The sequence below is a fragment of the Natrix helvetica genome, assembly GCF_964273705.1.
Source record: "Natrix helvetica genome assembly, chromosome: 2".
NCBI lineage: Eukaryota > Metazoa > Chordata > Lepidosauria > Squamata > Natricidae > Natrix > Natrix helvetica.
The window spans coordinates 72,512,083-72,532,550 of NC_138552.1; the positions used below are offsets into that span (position 1 = coordinate 72,512,083).

Consider the following 20,468-nt stretch of genomic DNA (forward strand, 5'->3'; position numbering starts at 1 on the left):
CATGCTTGAAAATATTTTATTTCAAAGTTAAGCGCATCCAATACAGAATGGACATTTTTTTTAAAATGGGTTATGATTGGTCGTCAATGGAAACAGCTTGCCAAGGCATGTATCTTTATTTATTTATTAAACTTTTTCAACTACCCCACTAGCTGAAGCTTTCTGGGCAATTTACAATAAACTAGGCTACAATATTATTTGAATAAAAAGGAGTACAATCCAATCAAATAAAATGCAAACTGAAAAGATAGGAAGCCGCAGGCAGTCATTTGAAAATTAAAACCATGTGAACTACATTATAAGTAAAAACCACTGAACAAGTCGTGGTCAGGTGCTGAATGATGCTAATGTGGGAGCGAGTCAAGCTCTCTGGGGAAGAGTTGCATGAATGGAACAACCCTACAGAAAAAGCTCTTCCTCTTGCAAAGATCACCTCGCTTCTCTTCGGAAGGGGGTCTGGAAGAGGGATTCATTAGATAAGGTCAAGGTCTGGAAAGGTACTTCTTTGGTAATCTAGTCCTAAACTGTGAAGAGCTTTAAAGATCAAGGCCATGACTTTAAGCTGAGTCAGAAATGGACCAGCAGTGAGTGTAGATGATAAAGAACTAGTACAGTGATGGCTAACCTTTTCTGGACCAAGTGTCCAAAGCATGCGTGTGTGCGCCCAAACCCCCAAAGTGCAATGCACGGTCCCCATGTATGCTTCCCACTCCCATGCATGGGCGTTCCCCCCGCATGCATCCTAACCCTCGCATATGCACGAGTTGCTCACCAGCACACACCCCACCCCCGTACATGCGCCCCCCAAATGCCCCACCCCCATGCATGCGCGGCAGAGACCCAATGATCAGTTGGCCAGCAGGAGATGCATGCACATGTGCAGCAGAGCTGAACTGGGAAGATGGCTTGCATGCCCACAGAGAGGGTGCTGCGTCATGTAACTAGTATAATATATTTTTATCAACCAGTCACACTGTGCAGTCCAGTCACTCTATTTTGAACTATCCAAAGTTCTTGGACCATTTTCAAAAACGAATTCATTTCCAACACATATCCTCAGAAGTTACTGAAGAGTGTGAAAGCTATCTTTGTACATGTGAAGTCACAGTTGGTAAACCAGCCAAAGGTGATCAAGACCACCTGGACTTCTAATGAAACTGATGCATCTAGGCGCAGCCCAAAACTACGAACTTGTTCATTTCAAACAAGTATAGACTTCTCCAGGACAAGCAGGTAAATCATTCAAATCCACCACCCACAATCAATATCTTCATCTTGTCTCAGTATGCTGGTCCTCATCCAGTCCATTACTCAGCCGGAACGTAATCTGGATTTCCAGAGGGCAGAGAGGTAGTGGAGCTTGGAATGTTTGTTTGGCAAGAAAAGGATTAAAAAGTTATACTCTTGCTTTAGACTGGCAAGATTCTGTCTATAGGTAAAGAATAAAAGAAATTACTCTTAAGTAACCCCATGTGTCATACAAATATTCTATAAAACCATAAGCCTTTTTGAAGTTGATTTCCTTCAGACATACTGGGCACTTATTTCTATTAGAGAGATGGAAGTTGGCATCCAACACATTTGGAAAAAAATAGAACTTGGAAATAGCAGCTTTGCATTACATTATTTTAGACAATAATTTGGTGATGAAAGACAGCTGCTTCTTCCTCATACTCTTCTTCAAGTCAAGCACGCTGTGACACACAAATTCTATAGGGCTTGGGTGTCATTGACAGTCCATATACTGGTGTTATATCTAGCTGATCTTCAAGTAGTTTCTCCAGTCTCAGCTGCTGTAAGATAGTAGTGAGGATAACAAAGATCTCATTGCGGGCTACTTCTTCTCCCAAACATTTTCGGATGCCCATTCCAAAGATCAGAATTTTTTCAATCAAGCTCTTGTTGAGTTCACCATTTTCATTCAAAAATCTCTGTGGTTTAAATGTGTCAGGGTCTATCCACAGATTTCTGGAAGAAATAAATAAGTGTAGAAAGAAAAAGAGGAAAACTAAAATATGATAAAAATGGAAAGAGTTCATCTAGCCACCAGCATATTTCAATTCATTTCAAAAATTAAATCCACCAGCCATCTATATTGCTTGATCGTTGTCAGAGAAAAACGACACCCTCATTACCGTCTATCAGGAGGGAAATGATAAAATGTGCAAGACTATTTCATAATCAATACTGTGATTTATGAATTTGCATTGCAGCTCAAGTGCATAATTGTGGCATTTACATAACATCATCTTGTGTGTTCATCTGTAGTGAATATGAAAGGTCTTGCTAGAGAAGAACTAAACAGCATTACTACCAAGGAGACAATATCTAAATCCATGCTTCCTAACTTAATGCCTAACATATGACGCTTGGGGGAAAGGTGGTCTAAATGATCTCTAAAAATCATCCATCACAGAACTGAATGAGAATGGTCTAGCCACAACTTGAAGGGTCATCTAAAAGCCTTTGAACAGGGCTTTCTATTTGCAGAGCTTGAATTGTCCAGAGTTTTCCTCCCTACAATTTCTTCCTCATGTAGAAAAGAGACATTGAATTCTTCAGGAAAATAAATGTTTAAGAATTGCCTAAAGTAGCTTCAAAAGGTGAATGTATCTGTACTCCAATGGGTTACAGAATAATCTGAGAAAATACATTGGGTAGGCTTTAAGGTCTGGGACGCAGTGGCTCAGTGGCTAAGACGCTGAGCTTGTCGATTAGAAACGTTGGCAGTGTGGTGGTTCGAATGCCTAGTGCCAGGTAACAGAGTCAGCGCCCGTTACTTGTCCCAGCTTCTGCCAACCTAGCAGTTTGAAACCATGTTAAACGTGCAAGTAGAAAAACAGGAACCACCTTTGGTGGGAAGGTAACAGTGTTCCGTGTGCCTTAGTTTACTTATGCTGGCCACATGACCACAGAGACATCCTCGTACGGTGCTGGCTCTTCAGCTTTGAAACGGAGACTAGCACTGCCCCCTAGAGTTGGGAACGACTAGCACGTATGTGCAAAGGGAATCTTTACCTTTATTCTTTAAGGTGGGGTGAATTTAATTTCCGTGAAGAAGCTGTGAAAAAAATATGCATTGCAATTTACTGACCAAATAGCTAGTGTCAATATCTGGAATTGAATACAAATATCTGTACAGCCATCCACCAGGGCGCCAGATGTGCTACCCTTGGGACATCTTATAACTACTAATATCAGACTGTCCACACATGAAGCTCAGGCAGTAGCTAAAAGGGGGTCATTAAGTCCCCAGAATTGTTTAAAGTTATACTGTAGTTGTTTCCTGCAACTATAGGATCCATTCTTTTTTCCAAATCAACCAAGTGTTTGATCCCTTTGGTTGTTACAGGAATTGGTTGTCAAAGTCTGATATTGTGGGCTGAGAGTGTGTGTCTGGGCCAAAGTCACCTAGCCAGTTTTCATGACTAAGGCAGGCTTAGAACTTATAGTCTCCTGATTTCTAGTACCTTAACCACAAGACCAAACCAGTTCTCAATACATTTGTAAGCTACAGTAGTAATATAAAGGGGGGAGGAAGCACAGTAACAATTCTAATATCATTATTGCTATTATTATTATATACTTTATTCATTAAACATGAAAATTAGCCAACTGAACATTCCAAAATGCATTACAAATACCAGTGACTGGTGCTAATGGTTGATACGGTTTGCTGCCAGCGTCCTAGGTATCAACTTGTTGTTGTTGTTGTTGTTATTGATATTATTGTTGTTGTTGTTGTTGTTGTTGTTATTATTATTATTATTATTATTATTATCATCTTCTTCTTCTTCAAATACTTACTCATCATGATTAACTTGATACATATTAATGAAGATGCAGGTATTTTGTGGAATATAATACCCATTGAGAACAGTGTCTTTGGTAGTACTAGAAAATATTGAAAACAAAACAGCATTTAGTCCAACAAAGTGATCCTTGATTAGCACAATCATTTAACATTATTCCACAGTGTTTTCAAACATCTGAATAAAGTAACCTTGCATAAATGTAGGATGACATGTATTTTCCCACTGGAGGTAAGGTCCTAACCCTTTCTTAGTTTTTTTTAAAAATCATATTGCTAAGCCACCCCTTCTCTGTAACAATGACATGGATAGCATATAAATGCAATTAATATTTCATTTTGTAAAGAATTCCTTGAAATAAAAATGGTAGCATCCTTTCTCTCCTTGCCATAGTTATTGCATTCTGTAAAAATTCAATAATAGAAAATACAGTTCATCTGGCATCTCTTTCCCTTTCTTTGACAATATAAAATCTCACATTATAGGGGATTTTTGTGTCAATGCCACGTAGTCAGCAGAGGTGGTATTCAGCCGGTTCTGACCGGTCTGGCGAACTGGTAGTGGAAATTTTGAGTAGCTCAGCAACCCGGCAAATACCACCTCTGACTGGCTCCACCCCCATCTATTTGCTGCCTCCCGAGCCGCAGCTGATCGGCTGGGTCTTCTTCTGTTGCCCTGCATAGGAGAACGGAGTTGGAAAGCAGGTTAGTGGGGTGGGGTGGAAATGGAAATTTTGCAGTATCCTTGCCCTGGAGTGGGGTGGAAATGGGGATTTTGCAGTATCCTTCCCCTGCCACGACTACCAACCCATGCCATGACCACAGAACCAATAGTAAAAAAAAAAGTAATCCCAGCATTGGTAGACAATCAAATTACAATACTAGCAGAAGCTGCCTACAATATAAACAAACCCGTTCCTCAATTCTCCTTCTCACCAGTGAGGTATAGTGAATGGAATAAAAGAGCTGTGCCTGAAGACTTCATTGATGAAAGCTTCTGTATAATGCAAGTTTTTTCGGTCTTCAAACTTCGGAGGCCTTAGCCCAATCTTTCCATCTTCAAAGAATATATAAAACATAACATTTAACACAAACTATTTCATAACTGCAATCTGCAATCTTTATATTACAATGGAACTCAGTTTGATATATCAGTTCAGCAAAGGGGGTGGTCATTATTCTCATTAAGTCTGAGCATGTAATTGTAGTGATTGATACAAGTTGCATGTTGCAAATTATGTCATTTGCAAGTTGAGGTCATTACCCAAATGGAACGATTATCTGCATCATTTTGCAAACTGAAATTGCTCCAAAAACTTGCTCTATTAGAGTTGCAATTCATTTAGTGGAAGCTTAGTAAACTACAGTTTCACAGCATGGTATTTTCTATTTATTTTAAAGAACACAAAAATGTTACCAATTTCTTCTTGAATTTTCTTCTGAATTTCTGGGTGGTTTATCAAGTACAGAAAAATCCATTGCAAACAGGATGAGAGTGTACCGAAACCTGAAAAAGAAATGAAGCAACATTAGAATTGCAGCAACATTAGAACTTCGCACCTGAAACCTGGGCACTGGAGCTTATAACTGAAATGTGCATTAATTGTATTGGATATATTCACTCTCTTGAGTTGTAAAAATAATAATATGGGTACAAATAGCAATAGCAATAGCACTTAGACTTATATACCGCTTCATAGCGCTTTCCCAACCCTCTCTAAGTGGTTTACAGAGTCAGCATATTGCCCCCAACAATCTGGGTCCTCATTTTACCAACCTCAGAAGGATGGAAGGCTGAGTCAATTTGAGCCTGGTGAGATTCGATCTGCCAAACTGCTGGCAGCCTGTGATCAGCAGAAGTAGGCTGCAGTACTGCACTCTAACCACTGGGCCACCGCAGCCCAAATAAATAAATAAAGTAATTAAATAAATATCTCAAAACCTGGAGGGCAGATTCCGTATGATTTTTCCAAATCAAAAATCTATTATTTTTGATAGCTCACTTTTGCAATTTAGGTAACAATCAATATTTCAAAATGGGACAGTGTAGTATGTATTAATAAAAATTGCCTAGAAATCGTGCAAATAAATGAATAGTATCGTTCATTCATTCATTCTTGAATTCCCAGGTCTGTGTCCATGACCTTGGCTGGTGCTGCAAAATTTAAACAAGATGGTAGAAAACAAGCACAGAAATAAAAATATTGATCATTCAAGTAGCGAAACCTACATTGCTCACAACTTCAAGTATCCCACCCATAACAAGGCCTGAAACAAAGGCCATTTTTAAAAGAGCATTTAAAGATGAACAAGGTGGGAGCCATGGGATCTTTGCAGGGAAAATTGTTTCAAAGGGAAGGTCCCCTGTCTCTCCCGAGAGACAAGGATTGTCATCTGCGATCCACTAGGTTACGTGGCTTAATTGAATGGGCCTGTTTCTAGTCCATACAATTGGAATAAACATTGCAGGGAGACATTAGAGGGGTCTTCAAACACCTAGTTCATATGCTCCGGCTTTACAGGTAATGATCAGCACCAGTACATAACAACTCTTGCATTCCTCTTATAAGAATACTTCTGCATTCATCTACAGGTCCCTAACTAGACTCTTACAACCTCCAGAGTTGGAGAAGGCCTGGGCAGCACTCCTTAATTGCCCCAGATCTGAGGTATAACCAAGAGTCATTAGCAGATTAATGATTCCTGACCCCAAACTGATGGTTGATCTTCCTAGTGCTCTCATACAGATGCTGAACAAAAGAGGAGCATGTTTTAGACCTACCACACCTTAAACCTCTAAACAGAAATGATCCTTGGATCCATTTGTTGAGAAAGGTATAGTTTATTAGAGGTTAGGTATATTGCAGTATTGCAAACCAAGAACTGAGAATCGCGTACCAAAATCCCTAAATTCTACTTTTTGCCTCCCTTAACTCTGTCATTGTCCACCCTATTGTAACCAATCAGGTTCAGGCAAGATGTTTTCATAATGCTCAGTCAAAACTGGGGTTTGGTATGTGGCTCCCTCCTTCTTCCAGCTGGGTGACCTTGAGGCCACATCTTGAGGAGATGCAGCACTTACTTTCATTTTCCCCAAGACTCCCCCCCTTCATTCCCCCTCCCCACAGTTCATGGCAGCCTGTCACTGCATAGCAGCAAAGCACAAACAAGCATAAGGTGGCAGCTGACAGGGTGTCAAATTCTTAGACCCCTTGAAAAACAGGAGCCTCCGGACTCTCTCCAACAAATGTTAATTGGAATCAACCATAGAGAAAGGAGAATACCATAAAACTCTGCCCTCCATTCCCTCTCCCTGCAACCTGGCCAGAATGATATCATGGTTGATGCTTTTAAAAGCTAGTGTGACATCAAGAAGAACAAGGATGATAGCACATCAAGTGTAACTAACACTGTCTGTATTCTGGGTCCCAATTGAAACCTAATGGAAAAGAATCCAGATAATCCACATCCTCCAAGAACATCTATAAACCACAATCCAATGACATTTTTAGCAACCTTCCAAAAAGGTTGTTTGTCCAGGATATTAAGGTTCATCAATGGTCTTTTGAGGAGGGAGCATATCACCATCTCTTTAAAAGCCAATGGAAAACCACCTAAAAGGCTACTGACCCAAACACATATGATTTCCCAGCAGCCTTCACAAATTGGAAAGGAACAGGTTCTTCTAAGGTGGCCAGATACACAGTACCAAGGTCGTGTCTACTTTCTCAGGAATTACAGGGTCAAGTTCTTCCCAGATATCAAAGCATGGCTGTGTGTCAGTCACCTTGACTGGACCAACCCAGTTGGAGTTTAAGTTTAGGCAAATCTGAATCAGATGCTTAGAATATTCGTCACAGTGACTCAAAAGATGGTCCACAGACTCATCACTGCCCAACAAGGAGCAAGTCACTCTGGTCAGCTGTCAACAAATGCAATAGAAGGGCAGAAATAACCATGTTTCACCATCCTCAAGCTCTTATCGCCATGCTGTAACAAACATGCTAAATGATGAAGTGAGTTAGGCTATGTTCAGTTGCAATCACAGAACAAGTAATCCTTGACATATAACAATTGAGCCCAAACTTTATGTTTTTAAGTGAGACATTTGTTAAGACCTTTCTGGCCACAGTTGTTAAGTGAATCACTGCAGTTGTTAAGTTAGTAACATGGCTGTTAAGTGAATCTGGCTTGCCCATTGACTTTGCTTGTCAGAAAGTCACAAAAGCTATTCACCAGGACACCACAGCCATCATAAATATGAACAAGTTGTCAAGCAGTCAATTTTTGATCATGTGGCCACGGGGATGCTACAAAGGGTCGTAGTTGTGAAAAATGGTCATAAGTCACTTTTTTCAGTGCTGTTGTAACTTTGAACGTTCACTAAATGAACTGTTGTAAGTCGAGGACTATCTGTATGACGTCCATTTATTATAACTTCATATAAGGTTTAGACATACGAATCAGACTAGAGGTTGTTACAGAGACAGACTGGTGTCAGTCATGCTTCGTTTGAATTTCATCACTCTGAAATTGTTGCTCTGTTGCTTGCTAAACCCAGCAACCAGAATTGGGTGTGGGTGTGGGTGGGTGTTTGTGTGAGTGTGTCCTTATAATTCTTTCACATCTTCTTTGTCGAAAATATGATCACACCAAGACACCTTAACTTAAAGTATTGGGGTGGGGGGATAATACTTACCAGCTCCAAAGATGTCATTGACAGTAATTATTATTTTTTCATTTGATAAGGTTACAATTTTCTCATCTGCTTTTCTTTCATTGCTAACATTAATTAACGCATCAGTGATGTCTCTGAGAACATTCTAAAGGAAGCAAACAAAATATAGGATGCTATTTTCATCTAAAGTTCTCACACTATACACTCTGAAAACTGTAATTTGTTTAATTCTACATTGAGAGAATTTACATTATTTTTCCTATAAGCCAGGTGTAGGCCTTTAGAATATACTAAGAGAAGTTCGGGGGGGGGGGGGGGACACAAATATAATACAAAAATCAAGAGCCATGAAGAACTGCAGGCTAAGCAAAAGCAAACTAAGAATGTAGAGGTAGTCCTTGTTTACTGATAACTCATTCGATGATCATTCTAATTGACAATAGGGAGATTTATGATTGGTCCAGAGGTGTATTGCTCCCAGTTCGGCCTGGATCAGGTGAACCAGTAGTAGCAGCAGCGGGAGGCTCTGCCCACCTGTCTGGACGCTTCTGCGCATGCGCAAAAGCATCGTGCAGAAGCGCGCCCAAACTGGTATTTAAAAAATTGGCAACCCATCACTGGATTGGTCCTTATAGTTGCAGCCATCTCTGAATCCCCATAGTCACATGATTGCTATTTGGGCATTGGACAACCATCTGGCAATTGCAATGATCAGAGCATCCTGTTTTCATCTGATAATCACTTGCAACCTTCACTGCTGGCTTCTGGCAAGCAAAGTCGAAAGTGGAGATCACAAATGGCAATCAGATGACATGTTTAATGGAAGCCAGGACTGCCACAATTGCCACCATAAGTTGCTGCAGTCACATGACATTGCACTTTATGACAGCATCGCTTAGCAACAGAGTTGCCAGTCCCAATTATTGTTGCTATGCGAGGACTACCTGTAGAACCTCTAAGCATAGGGTGGAAATATAAGTGTCAAGGAATCACACAGCAGGGGTCCAAATGAAGTCAGAGACATTGAAACAAACTTGTGGTTTTATATAAATAAATATATTTAACATCTATGTTCACAGCAAACAAAATAATCGGGAACATCATGAGGTAAATCATCAGGTAAATCTCAGAACAACATACAGAGCACACAGAAGAAAAAAGGCAGGAAAAAGAGAAACTCCCCCTTCTCACCCAGCAACAAATCATAACGTAGATTGCCTCATGCAGGAGTCCGCACTCTCCAACAACTACAACTGTGTGTTCTGGCCTATTATACACTTTACTGTTCAAGCTATTAAATTGAATATCTTAACAATAAGCAATACAGAAACATTTTCAATTCCCACTGTTAAATGCTTACCTTATCATATGTGGCATAATGGTCTTCCACATGTTTTGCCACAAAGTTGTTGAACTTTCCATAAAACGCGCGGGCAACCCTCGCAGCAGGGAGTGGAAAATAACGAAGGCACGGGATGAAGTCAGCGGGATTGAAAGCGCCTGAGGCTTTTATAAGATCGTGATTCATTTGGATCACACTCAGAAATTCTTCATCCCTGTGGCTGTACCTCTTACCAAAACAGAGGGCACAGGCCACATTAGCCACAGTGCAGGTTGTCACCGCAACGGGATCAACGCTCCCTTTCTTGGAGAGTTCTAAAAATGTTTTCACCAGTTCGGATGCCTCAGTGCAAACATGCTCTTCTAGAAGACAAGAGCAAGTGGAGGACTTGGCTTCAGATTTGGCCAGTGACCTCAATGCCTTGGCCGCAACCTTTTTCTGCAACTTCCAACTCTCTCCAAACTTCACCGAAAATGATAAGCTCTCGCCATTGGCAAAAAAAGAAAAAGTGTGCATATCGGGTCGGCCCGCAAAACTTTCTCCATCCCTCAGTAGGACCTGTCTGGCAGCATCCAGGCCATTAACAACCACAACAGGAACCCTTCCAAGCTGTATCTGAAAGACATCTCCATATTTCTTCCTCATCTGATCGAAGAAAACGTAAGGATGATCTCCAAGCTGGAGAAGATTCCCCAAAATAGGAAGTGACCAAGGTCCTGGTGGGGATGGTTGTTTGTTCTTTGTTAACATTCGTACATAAATGAATAGGGACACCACAGTACATAAAGCAATCATGATTCCTGAAAAGGAAACTTCCTCAATTGCAAAACTCATTTTCAGAAAGGATCTGCAAAGGAAAATGCCAGGAATTGAACAAGCCATTGCTTAATTCTGCCACGGTTTTGCACAAGTTATGATATTTTGATTGATGTATCATGTAGAGCCACAGGTTTAGAACTTGCATTAAATCCAAAATCAACAAAAGACACTTAGCCCAATGTGGCAACTCAACATTTGACATTAGAGGGCAAGCAAGGTCAACTCCTCGCAAAACAAAATTTCAACCAGGAATGGCAAACAGGGTAGAAGGGCATTAACATCAAAAAGAATTAATCTAAGAAGGTGCCTGGCTAAAGCAAAAACAGAACATAAAGCAACTATTTGGAGGAAAATACAAAGTTTTTTATTGCAACTAAAACACAACTTGCAATTGGATTTCAATTTAATCTGCATTTTTAAGGTGTCTTGAAGACTATGAAGATATGCATACAAGGCATTACGGAAACTAACTGCTTGCACAAATGGCATACTTTGAGCTGATCCAAACTTCAATTTTTTACATGTTTGTGCCTCTAAACCTAGAACTGTTTATTGGCATCATTCCTTTCCTCTGATACAAAATTCCTTTTTTGGTTTTTTTCCTGGGAAACTGGGGAAGGATTAGGAGTGATTTTCAGACAGAAGAATTCTGGACAACATCCTGCTTGCAAAAGACTTCACAACATAAACAATCTTTTAAATTTCCATCTCACTTACAAGCAGTAGGAAATCTCCCTTCTAAAAAGAGCTGAAGGATAGAACTTTGTAGAATTTACATCTACCAAAACGTTTTCCTCTTGTGTTCATATGAAAAAATGGAAATAAAGTTGGTCATTTTCATAAACTGTACTTTTATTAAATTTTGAATAAACAAATACACTATTTTCAAATGACTTTGCATTAGCTTTGCACTACCAACATTGGCAAGATTAAATTCAAAAGAGAAAAAGGTTCATGACTCAGGCTATTGCCATTACAAATATTGCTGGTGCCAACCTAGCTGGCATTACACATGATAATAGGAGACAAGTTTTGTTTTGTTTTCTTTCATTGTTTTTTGATTATTGCAAAACCAAACTTTAGTTCTTTTATTACTATTATATATAGGAACATCATCTCTCTAAGAACTGAAGAAGCTACTTGGATAAGTTTGGTTTCAAACCCCAAAGAAACGAAGTCCCGTTACCATGACTCAACTTCCAATTCTAAGTTCAATATATTTTCTAAAATACGATTTTAACATTAAACAGCGCTAGGACCTAGAATGCGTGTACCTTGTCCTCATACAGAAGCCTTCATCCAGTTCCAGCCCTTCACAAGTTCTTAGCTCGCCCTTTCTCAGGAAGTAAAAAAGAAAACTCGACCTAGTCCTTAGACCAGGGGTGTCCAAACTTGGGAACTTTAAGACTTGTGGACTTCAACTCCGAGAATTCCCCAGCCAGCCATGCTGGCTGGGGAATTCTGGGAGTTGAAGTCCACAAGTCTTAAAGTTCCCAAGTTTGGACACCCCTGCCTTAGACTGATGCGCCTGCCATCATCTGGGCAACCTGCAAAGCTGGAGGCGTGAAAGAAATCTTCCTTTATTGTTCCAAAGGCTTTTTGATCTGATTTATCGAAAGAAATCCTTCTCCGTCCCCTTTTTTAATTGCCTTTCCTTCAACCCGGAGTCAAAAACCTGGCGGGACACCGAACAGAAGCGCCCAGCCATGAAAACCCCACGCGGGCACCGAGGAGACCCGAGCCCGCTCTGCCCGAGGACCCCATCCCCAAACTCACGTGTCTCAAGACGCAGCGTGAAGTTGCGAAAGTTGCGCGATCGCCACGCTTCTTTTGCGCCGGGCTGGGGCTCTTGCGCAACGCTTCCCGCGGGGGGACTATGCAGGCGGCGGCGCAGCACGACCCACCGGCGTGGCTCTCAGCTCCCTGCCAACTGGCGCCTTGTCCCCTCTCCCCGTTGGTGTGATTGCTGGCTGGACCGAGTCCGACTCGGGGAAAAGTCCATCCTTGTGTAACAGTCGAAGAGATGAGGCTGGAATTGGTTGCCAGGGTGGGCGATCGTATTCTTGAGCATGTGAAGAGGGATGTATCTCTCCGTGGATGATGGTTAGGACTTCTGGTAAGCTTCACGCAGCTTAGACTGGAAAGTCAAGAAACATCCTGAAACGACATGCCTAGGTCGAGGAAAGATTTTTTTCCCCTTCTATTTTCTGTTTCATGTGAATAGATGATAAAAATAATAATAATATGCTATCCTAGGATGTCCTTCGGCAAGAAAAGGAAAAAAAACTATGATAGCCCATTTGGTGCCCCTAAGTGAATTCCTGAATTAAGTTTAGTTTAAACTTTAAGTTTAAACAGAGTTTAAGTTTCAAACAAAGGAAGTCCATCTGCATTTGAAGAGCACCTGTGGGACAGAGGATTGAGAATCTCCATAGACAGAGTTTAAAAGAATTTTCCCTTCACTGGGCAAACACTGTGTCTTGCATCACAGCTCCCATGCTCCCCAGCAACAAATATAGATGGGAAATACAAAACTGAGTCTAGAATATTTTGTGACCAAGAAAGTGAAGACTAGTTTCCAAGAAAATTGCTTCCCCGTGCCCTCTTTTGCCAATTCTTTGCAGGTTAAAGGTTTTTCTGCTCTCCCATAATTTCCAGATCTTTCAAATGTTGTTTGAAGGCTTCTGCTCTTCGGCCATTGAGAACCAGGATCAAAAAAACTCAGTTTCCCTCCGACTAGCTGTAAGCCTTCTGTAACAAAAAAATCCCTTTTTCTCATTCCACATTAAAGGAAAATAAAATAAATTACTTGTGCGCAGACACATTATATTCACATCTTTTACTTCACACTACATTAATTTGTCGGGCTGGCTGTAAAATAAAATAAAAAATCCTCAAAGCATCTTTCCCCTTGAAAGACTTGCTAGCCCAACTGTGATCTGGAAAGCAAAGTAGCAAGGATTTAGCAAGACAAATGTTAAAGGGCCCTACACCTGGTCATAACTATGCTATAACTAGGAGGAGGAGGAAGAAGAAGAGGAGGGAGAGGAGGAGGAGGAGGAGGAGGAGGAGAAGAAGAAGAAGAAGAAGGAGAAGGAGAAGGAGAAGAAAAAGAAGAAGGAGAAGAAAAAGAAGAAGAAGAAACAACCAAATCCAGACTGAACAGCTGACTGATTGTGCAACAAACTATAATAATAATGATGATCAGGCTTCATACCCATGTTTGAAAGACCTAGCTCTGGGGAGAAGGCTAATGCTGGGAAAGATGGAAGGAAAACGAAGACGACTAACAGCAAGATGGATTGAATCACAATGGTGATGGGTGAGTGTACCATTGGAAGCCCTCATGGGCCAGACCTCATCATGGAGAAAATCTATCTCTGTGGTCGCTAAGAATTGATACCAACTAATTGCACATATCTAATGAAATGAATTAATATACAACCAAAAGTATTTTTAATGGAGTGTTGCATAACTTGTGAAGATTTTCACAGCCAAGATAGCAATATCAATAGCACTTAGACTTATGTATCTTTTCATAGTGATTTACAGCCTTCCCTAAGCAATCTGGGTCCTCACTTTACCAATCTTGGAAGGATGGAAGGCTGAGTCAACCTCGAAAAATCGAATTCCTGGCAATGAGCAGTGAGTTAGCCTGTAATACTGCATTCAAACCATTGTGCCACCATGGCTCGGTCAGGGTTATAAGTCCATCATGCATAATAAAACAACTCTTTATGTATTTCACAGTTGCAGCAGTGATTAGAAATACCTTTATACATCTTAGACAGTTCCTTGGTGTCATATACTAAAAGGTGTATCATTTTAAAAAATAGAATTTTCCCATAACTCCATTACTTCTATGTTTTATAATTTATAGCATACTAGCTGATAACCTGACGTTGCCTGGGTATTTATTTATAGTGGGGAAATGTCCAGATCAAATGTAATTTCTAATGTTGGATTGTCCCCCTTACAAGAGGGAGCCCCCTTGTGGAGTATTGGGAAGTCGATACCATGGCAACTCCACTGCGCTGCATATTAGAAGCCATTTTACGGCAGTACAGTAGAAGCCATTTTAAGGCACAACAGGCTGTATCTTAACAGAACACCCCCCCCAAAGAGTTTTAGGGGTGTCTTAATCCCACAATATTTATTTCCAGAGAGTAAGTCATCTGTGTACCAGTTTGGTTGAAATTGCTCAAGGGGTTCCAAAGTTATGCTGGAACCCACACACACACAGCTATAGATATAGATATAGATATAGATATAGATAACAAACACTTTTTTTCTGCAACTAGAATATATTTTCAGTAAATGGCTGAATCTCTTGGAACAACCAGACTAGCAAGGCAGATAGTCAATAGCAATCCTAGCCTTAACAACAGCTAGAAATCAATGGGTACATTTAATATTTAACAATATATTATGGACCTCTGTACTATTAATAATGTATGCTTGCTATTAAACACTAAACTTCAATATCTCTGGTCAATGAGCATTTTAAAAAAAGATTAAAACTGACCTCTTGAAAGGTTTTTCATATTATTTGCCAGGCTGATTGCCCGGGACAATTCCTGATTGCTTCAGGATGAGTTTTTGTAGAACAGCCAATACAGAAAGATTTTCAAAAACCAAGAAAGACAAATGATATTTGAATTCACAGTTTAATAAAAAAAATATTATATAATATATAATAATGTTATTACAAAAGGCAGCTTTACTCGGAACAGCATACATCCTGTGATGATACATTTAACCTCATCAAACATCTACATCTGCCTTGGCATCCTTGGGAAAGGCTTGAGCCATCTCATTCGGTCAAGTAGGGAGGGCATGCAGTGTATCCCATAGGTCAGGACTGTCAGGATATAGAAGGACGGCTTTCTTAGCTGCTGCCCCCACCTTAGGGAATATCTCCCCCCCTCCCCCGAGGTGAGGTGAGCCCTGGGTTTGCCAATTAGCGTGGGGCTCTGAAAGTAGGATGGAGCCTTGGGGGTGGCTGCTTGCCTAAGGCTATTCCCACAGCCCTGTTAACCTCCTAGTCTTGAATTTTAACCTGATTTATTTTTACCTGTAAATTTTACCTTGTGTTTAATCCTGTTTTAAGCTGTGCTTTGATTCATGCATGTATGGTTTTATTACGTCATTGTAAACTGCCCAGAATCAATTAGGTTTAGGAAATTAATAAATAAAATAGAACAACAAAATGAAATAAAGTAGTAGTCAAACAACAGAACCAATGCAACCGGATTCTACCACACTTTCAATATGATGACCTACCTCTGCCTTCCCAAACCCAGTGCCTTATCAAGGTGTTGGGCCAGAGTTCTTATCTAAGCAATTAAGAGTTTGGGAGATTAATGATCAAAACACAAGTGGATGGCTTACATAGGCCACAGATGGGTTGCTGGCATTACTTTGTGCTGCTCGGTCTAGATCAGGGGGTGTCCAAACTTGGGAACTTTAAGACTTGTGGACTTCAACTCCCAGAATTCCCCAGCCAGCATGGCTGGCTGGGGAATTCTGGGAGTTGAAGTCCACAAGTCTTAAAGTTCCCAAGTTTGGACACCCCTGGTCTAGATAAATCAGCAGCTTTCTTTTCTAAGCAAAGTCCAAGACAAGTTCTAATGGGGCCCCAGTTATTTATGCAAAGCTCTCTTGTCCTATGTGCCAAAATCTGGCTCTGGGTCAGTATTTCCTCCTTTTCTGCCCAGACAAACTATTACCAAATACAGAATTTTCTAGATCTAGACTATGACTTGGAAAGAGCAAATCTTGATCCAAAGTAAGTGTAGGTAAAAAATGAGTGTCTGCCCGTCTGTCTGAAAAATAAAAATCAGATTTCAGAAATTATGCACAAAACAAACACATCCTTCCCAAAGGAAAAAAAAAAGATTTTAAATCTCATTATTTCATTACTTATTTTCAGTGAAATTGTGATATTTGATATTTTATAGAGGTTGCACCATTATTTTACGATAAGAAATGAGCGTTTAATTATCAAAACGATCTATTTCTCGTTCAATCCTAATGATACATATTTTACTAGAGAATATTTAGAATAGTAATTTTAATCAGATTGGCTCTGTTGTATTTTCTTTACTTGCTTTACTACACAAAAACTCATACCAAAATAGTCCTTTATTTGGCCCATTTTATTATTAGAGAATAAGCACTCATTTTAGGACATTATGGGACCACAGAGTTTGAAGCCCCTGACAAATTAGCCTTCGGGTTTTGGGGGGCTGGACTAGTATAGTAATTTTATAATTGAAATCACTGATATGTGATTCTAGTTTATCCATGTTTTCCTGTTGGTGAAGTACAACAGGAAAACAGTTCACAGCAGTCCCAGTTATTGCTAGGAACTGTAAGTGAACATCTGAAAATCCCCAAGTCCCCTTGCTTACTGCCCACAAGAAATTCTCACCCTGGACGTTGTAATACTTTTTTGCCACCAGGAGGTGCAATTTACTCTAGTATATTCTTTTTCCCCCCTCAGAATAGCAATTTCACCAGGTTTGCTTTGTTGAATTTTCATTGACTTTGCAGTTAAAAAACAACTACTTGTGAAATAGTTTTCTCTATTCTATTTTGGTGTTGGTGAACAATCGTTTTTCCTGCCATTCTGCTTCTTTAATTCATTTTTTTCTTTTGTCCATCCATGTGGATTTCACTTATTACACACAACACTTGTCTTAAATAAATAAATAAATAAATAACCACCTTGTAGGATGAAGTACGATGTATGCATAAGGTAAAGCTAAAGGTTTCCCTGCACATGCATGCTAGTCATTCCTGACTCTAGGGGGCGGTGCTCATCTCCATTTCTAAGTCGAAGAGCCAGCGCTGTCCGATGACGTCTCCGTGGTCATGTGACCAGCATGACTCAACTTCGAAGGCGCATGGAACACCGTTACCAAAGTGGTCCCCTATTTTCCTACTTGCATTTTTTACGGGCTTTCGAACGGCTAGGTTGGCAGAAGCTGGGACAAGTAACGGGAGCTCACCCCGTTAAGCGGCGCTATGGATTCAAACTGCCAAACTTCTGATTGACAAGTTCAGCGTCTTAGCCACTGAGCCACCAGGTCACCTTGATGTATGGATAGTCCTCATTAAACAACCACAATTGGGACTGACAACTCAGCTGCTAAGTGACGTGGTTGTTAAGTGAGAAATCATGTGACTGTGATGTATGATTTTAGTGCTGGCTTCTCCATAGACTGCTGGGCACCAACCATAAAACAGACAAATGACAATCATGTGACTGTGGGACAGTCATAAACACCTAGTGGCTGCAAAGGATCTGAATCTCAATCATATGACCCCCTGGAATGCTGCAATGGACATAAGTGCGAGACTGACCGTAAGCTTCCTTTTTTCCAGAGCTGTGGTAACTTTGAACGGTCTCTAAACAGGGCAGTTGTTAAGCAAGGACAACCTGCATGGCTTCTGCACAGGAGGAAATGTTTAATGTGCTCCTTGCCCTTTCTGAAAGTATACATCTCTGACCCATGTTTAGTGTTTAGCTCAGTTTCCATTCTGAATTTCTAGATCTTTTAAGAGAAATTCCTAAACCAGTTACTTATTAGCTGAATGTGTATCTGTCTCAGCATCAAATAATGCTCAAATTAGCCTGCATCAAAAATGTCATAAATAGAATAAAGCATCAGTAAAGTACATATCAAAAATCATAACAATAAGTCAGATAATATATCAATAAAAATATAAACCAACCAATCAGAGGTGGGATTAAGCAGGTTCTCTCCGGTTCGGATGTACCGGGAGCAGTGGCTGCGGGAGGCTCTGCCTCCCTGCCCTGATATAATGCGCGAGCATTGCGCATGCACAGAAGATCGTACACATGCGCAGACAAGCTGTTTGCACACAAAGCGAGCACGCACGCCCACTCACATTTGCGAACCGGTAGAGAAGGTAAGCGAATCCCACCTCTGCAACCAACCATGTGTTAGCAAGCTTTCTCAGATACTACAGCCAGTGACTACCAATCACTGTATATATTGCAGCAATTGCAAAGCGAATATACTGAAACATACAAGAAGGTTGCAAATGAAGCTGATTGCTTTGTTGTATAGGTTGTGTATACTTGGGACTCTGTTTTTCTATTTATTGTTATATTCCTCAACTGCTTGGTGTCTGTTTCTTCTATCCATATTTACTCAGAAATTTACCAGTCATATTAGTCTCTGTTAAGATGAACTCACTCACTCAGGTTTGGTCCTCCATATGTACTGTATATCTCCTGTGAAGTGCAGTTGTTTACAAGTTTTCTTTCTCCCAATTATTATATAATTTTTGCTGATGTTGATATTCCTTTGATCTATAGTTATGTCTAATTATTTATAGCTAATAAATAAAAGAAATAGTCCATTAGTATATAGCCATATAGCTTTAATGGTGAGCTTTTGAAAGTTTTCTTCATCTTTCTTGTGTATGCAAATTTTTAAGAAATGTGTTGCAGAAGCTAAGGCTGATACTCTGAAATTAGAGTAAACCTAGAAGTAGCTAGATAATAGAAAGAACAAAATCATGCTGAAACTCCTACTTGTACTGGTTTTGGTATTACTATTGGTAGTAATTTATGAAAGGTTACATATTATCTCCAACTACTACAGCAATATAGTTAATGATTAAGATCTCGGGTTTGAAGCAGTGAGAGCCATAATCAAGTCTTACTCAATCACAGGCTTCAAAAGGCCAATCATTTTCTATCAGTCCAACCTATCTCACAATGTTGTTGCAAAGACAAAATAAGTGAACCCTGATCTCTATCCTAAGTTCTCAATTGGATAAAAATATACTAAATGTGTCTCTACACCTGATCACTGATATTTTAATTGCACTGCTTTGTATACATTGATATATTCCATTGATTTCAGCTGGTACTTTCTTGTCCATTCTTCTACTGTAATTGCTCCCAAAAGGGGGTTTATCTCTCCCAATGTAGATAAAGATCACAATAAATCAAAGATTACCTTCATAATTGCATCTAAGGTGAAAAGATGAACAGAACTGTAGCTCAAGGTATAATATAATTCTTTGCTGTTCTTTCTCGTCAGAAAAAAACTGGAAGTATTTTTGACCGGTCACATACTACTTGTAAATCTTGTATTCTGTATGCTTTCTCTTCAGGAAAAAGGGAATACTTACATTAAAATGAAAGAACCCAGGGCCTCGGTTAATTCATCAGAACATCAGTGTCCTTCCATGAGTTGATAGAAATGGATTGCTGTAGATCAGGGGTGTCAAATTCCTGTCACATGACATATTGGGACTTCTTTCCCCTTCGCTAAATCAGATGTGGGCGTGGCCTGCAAATGACGCATCTGGCCGTGGGCCAAGAGTTTGACAGCCCTGCTGTAAATGTATTGCTGAAGACCTCCCTGTATTATTGACCAGGAAGATAGCAACTTCCAGGCCAACTGCACTCAATTTGAAATCCTTGGGGTTATCAGAATTACTGTGGACTTTGTTAGCTCCCCATGCTCACAAAAAGACTATCCAAGATGTCTTTGGTGATTTGAGGGCTTTCGCCTGGTTGTGCGTCTGAGGTTTCTCATTCCCCGTTACAAAGTTCCTTGGTACATCTGAATTAAAGGTTATCGAGCAAAGTGGAAAATATTTGATTCTTGATAGAGGAGCAGTCATGCTTTGCCCTCTTTTTATAAGGCAGCTTTTGAAATGTGATGGATCTTCCTTAATCAATGTACCGGCATCAATGTACTATCTTACTTAATCAATGTCCTGAAATACAAATAATACCTGGGTTTGTATAACTGCTGGTTAGTGTCCAG

The 20,468-nt window shown here is 40.1% G+C and overlaps 1 protein-coding gene across 5 annotated transcripts; it reads right to left on the reverse strand.

Annotated features, from left to right (window-relative positions):
- LOC309388109 (cytochrome P450 1A1-like) lies at positions 1-12,865 on the reverse strand. Of its 5 annotated transcripts, XM_081945123.1 has the most exons (8): positions 12,427-12,465; positions 11,368-11,446; positions 9,850-10,678; positions 8,511-8,634; positions 5,229-5,318; positions 4,748-4,868; positions 3,808-3,894; positions 1-1,968 (listed from the first exon to the last, which is right to left on the reverse strand). In XM_081945123.1, the coding sequence occupies exons 3-8, from the start codon at positions 10,663-10,665 to the stop codon at positions 1,686-1,688; spliced, it is 1,521 nt and encodes a 506-aa protein (XP_081801249.1). In that variant the 5' UTR covers positions 10,666-10,678; positions 11,368-11,446; positions 12,427-12,465; the 3' UTR covers positions 1-1,685. The 5 variants fall into 5 exon arrangements, with proteins under 5 accessions (XP_081801249.1, XP_081801246.1, XP_081801247.1 ...); XM_081945120.1 differs by having other exon boundaries at positions 9,850-11,446; positions 12,427-12,865; XM_081945121.1 differs by lacking the exon at positions 11,368-11,446 and having other exon boundaries at positions 12,427-12,863.
- Positions 12,866-20,468: the final 7,603 nt, after the last annotated feature.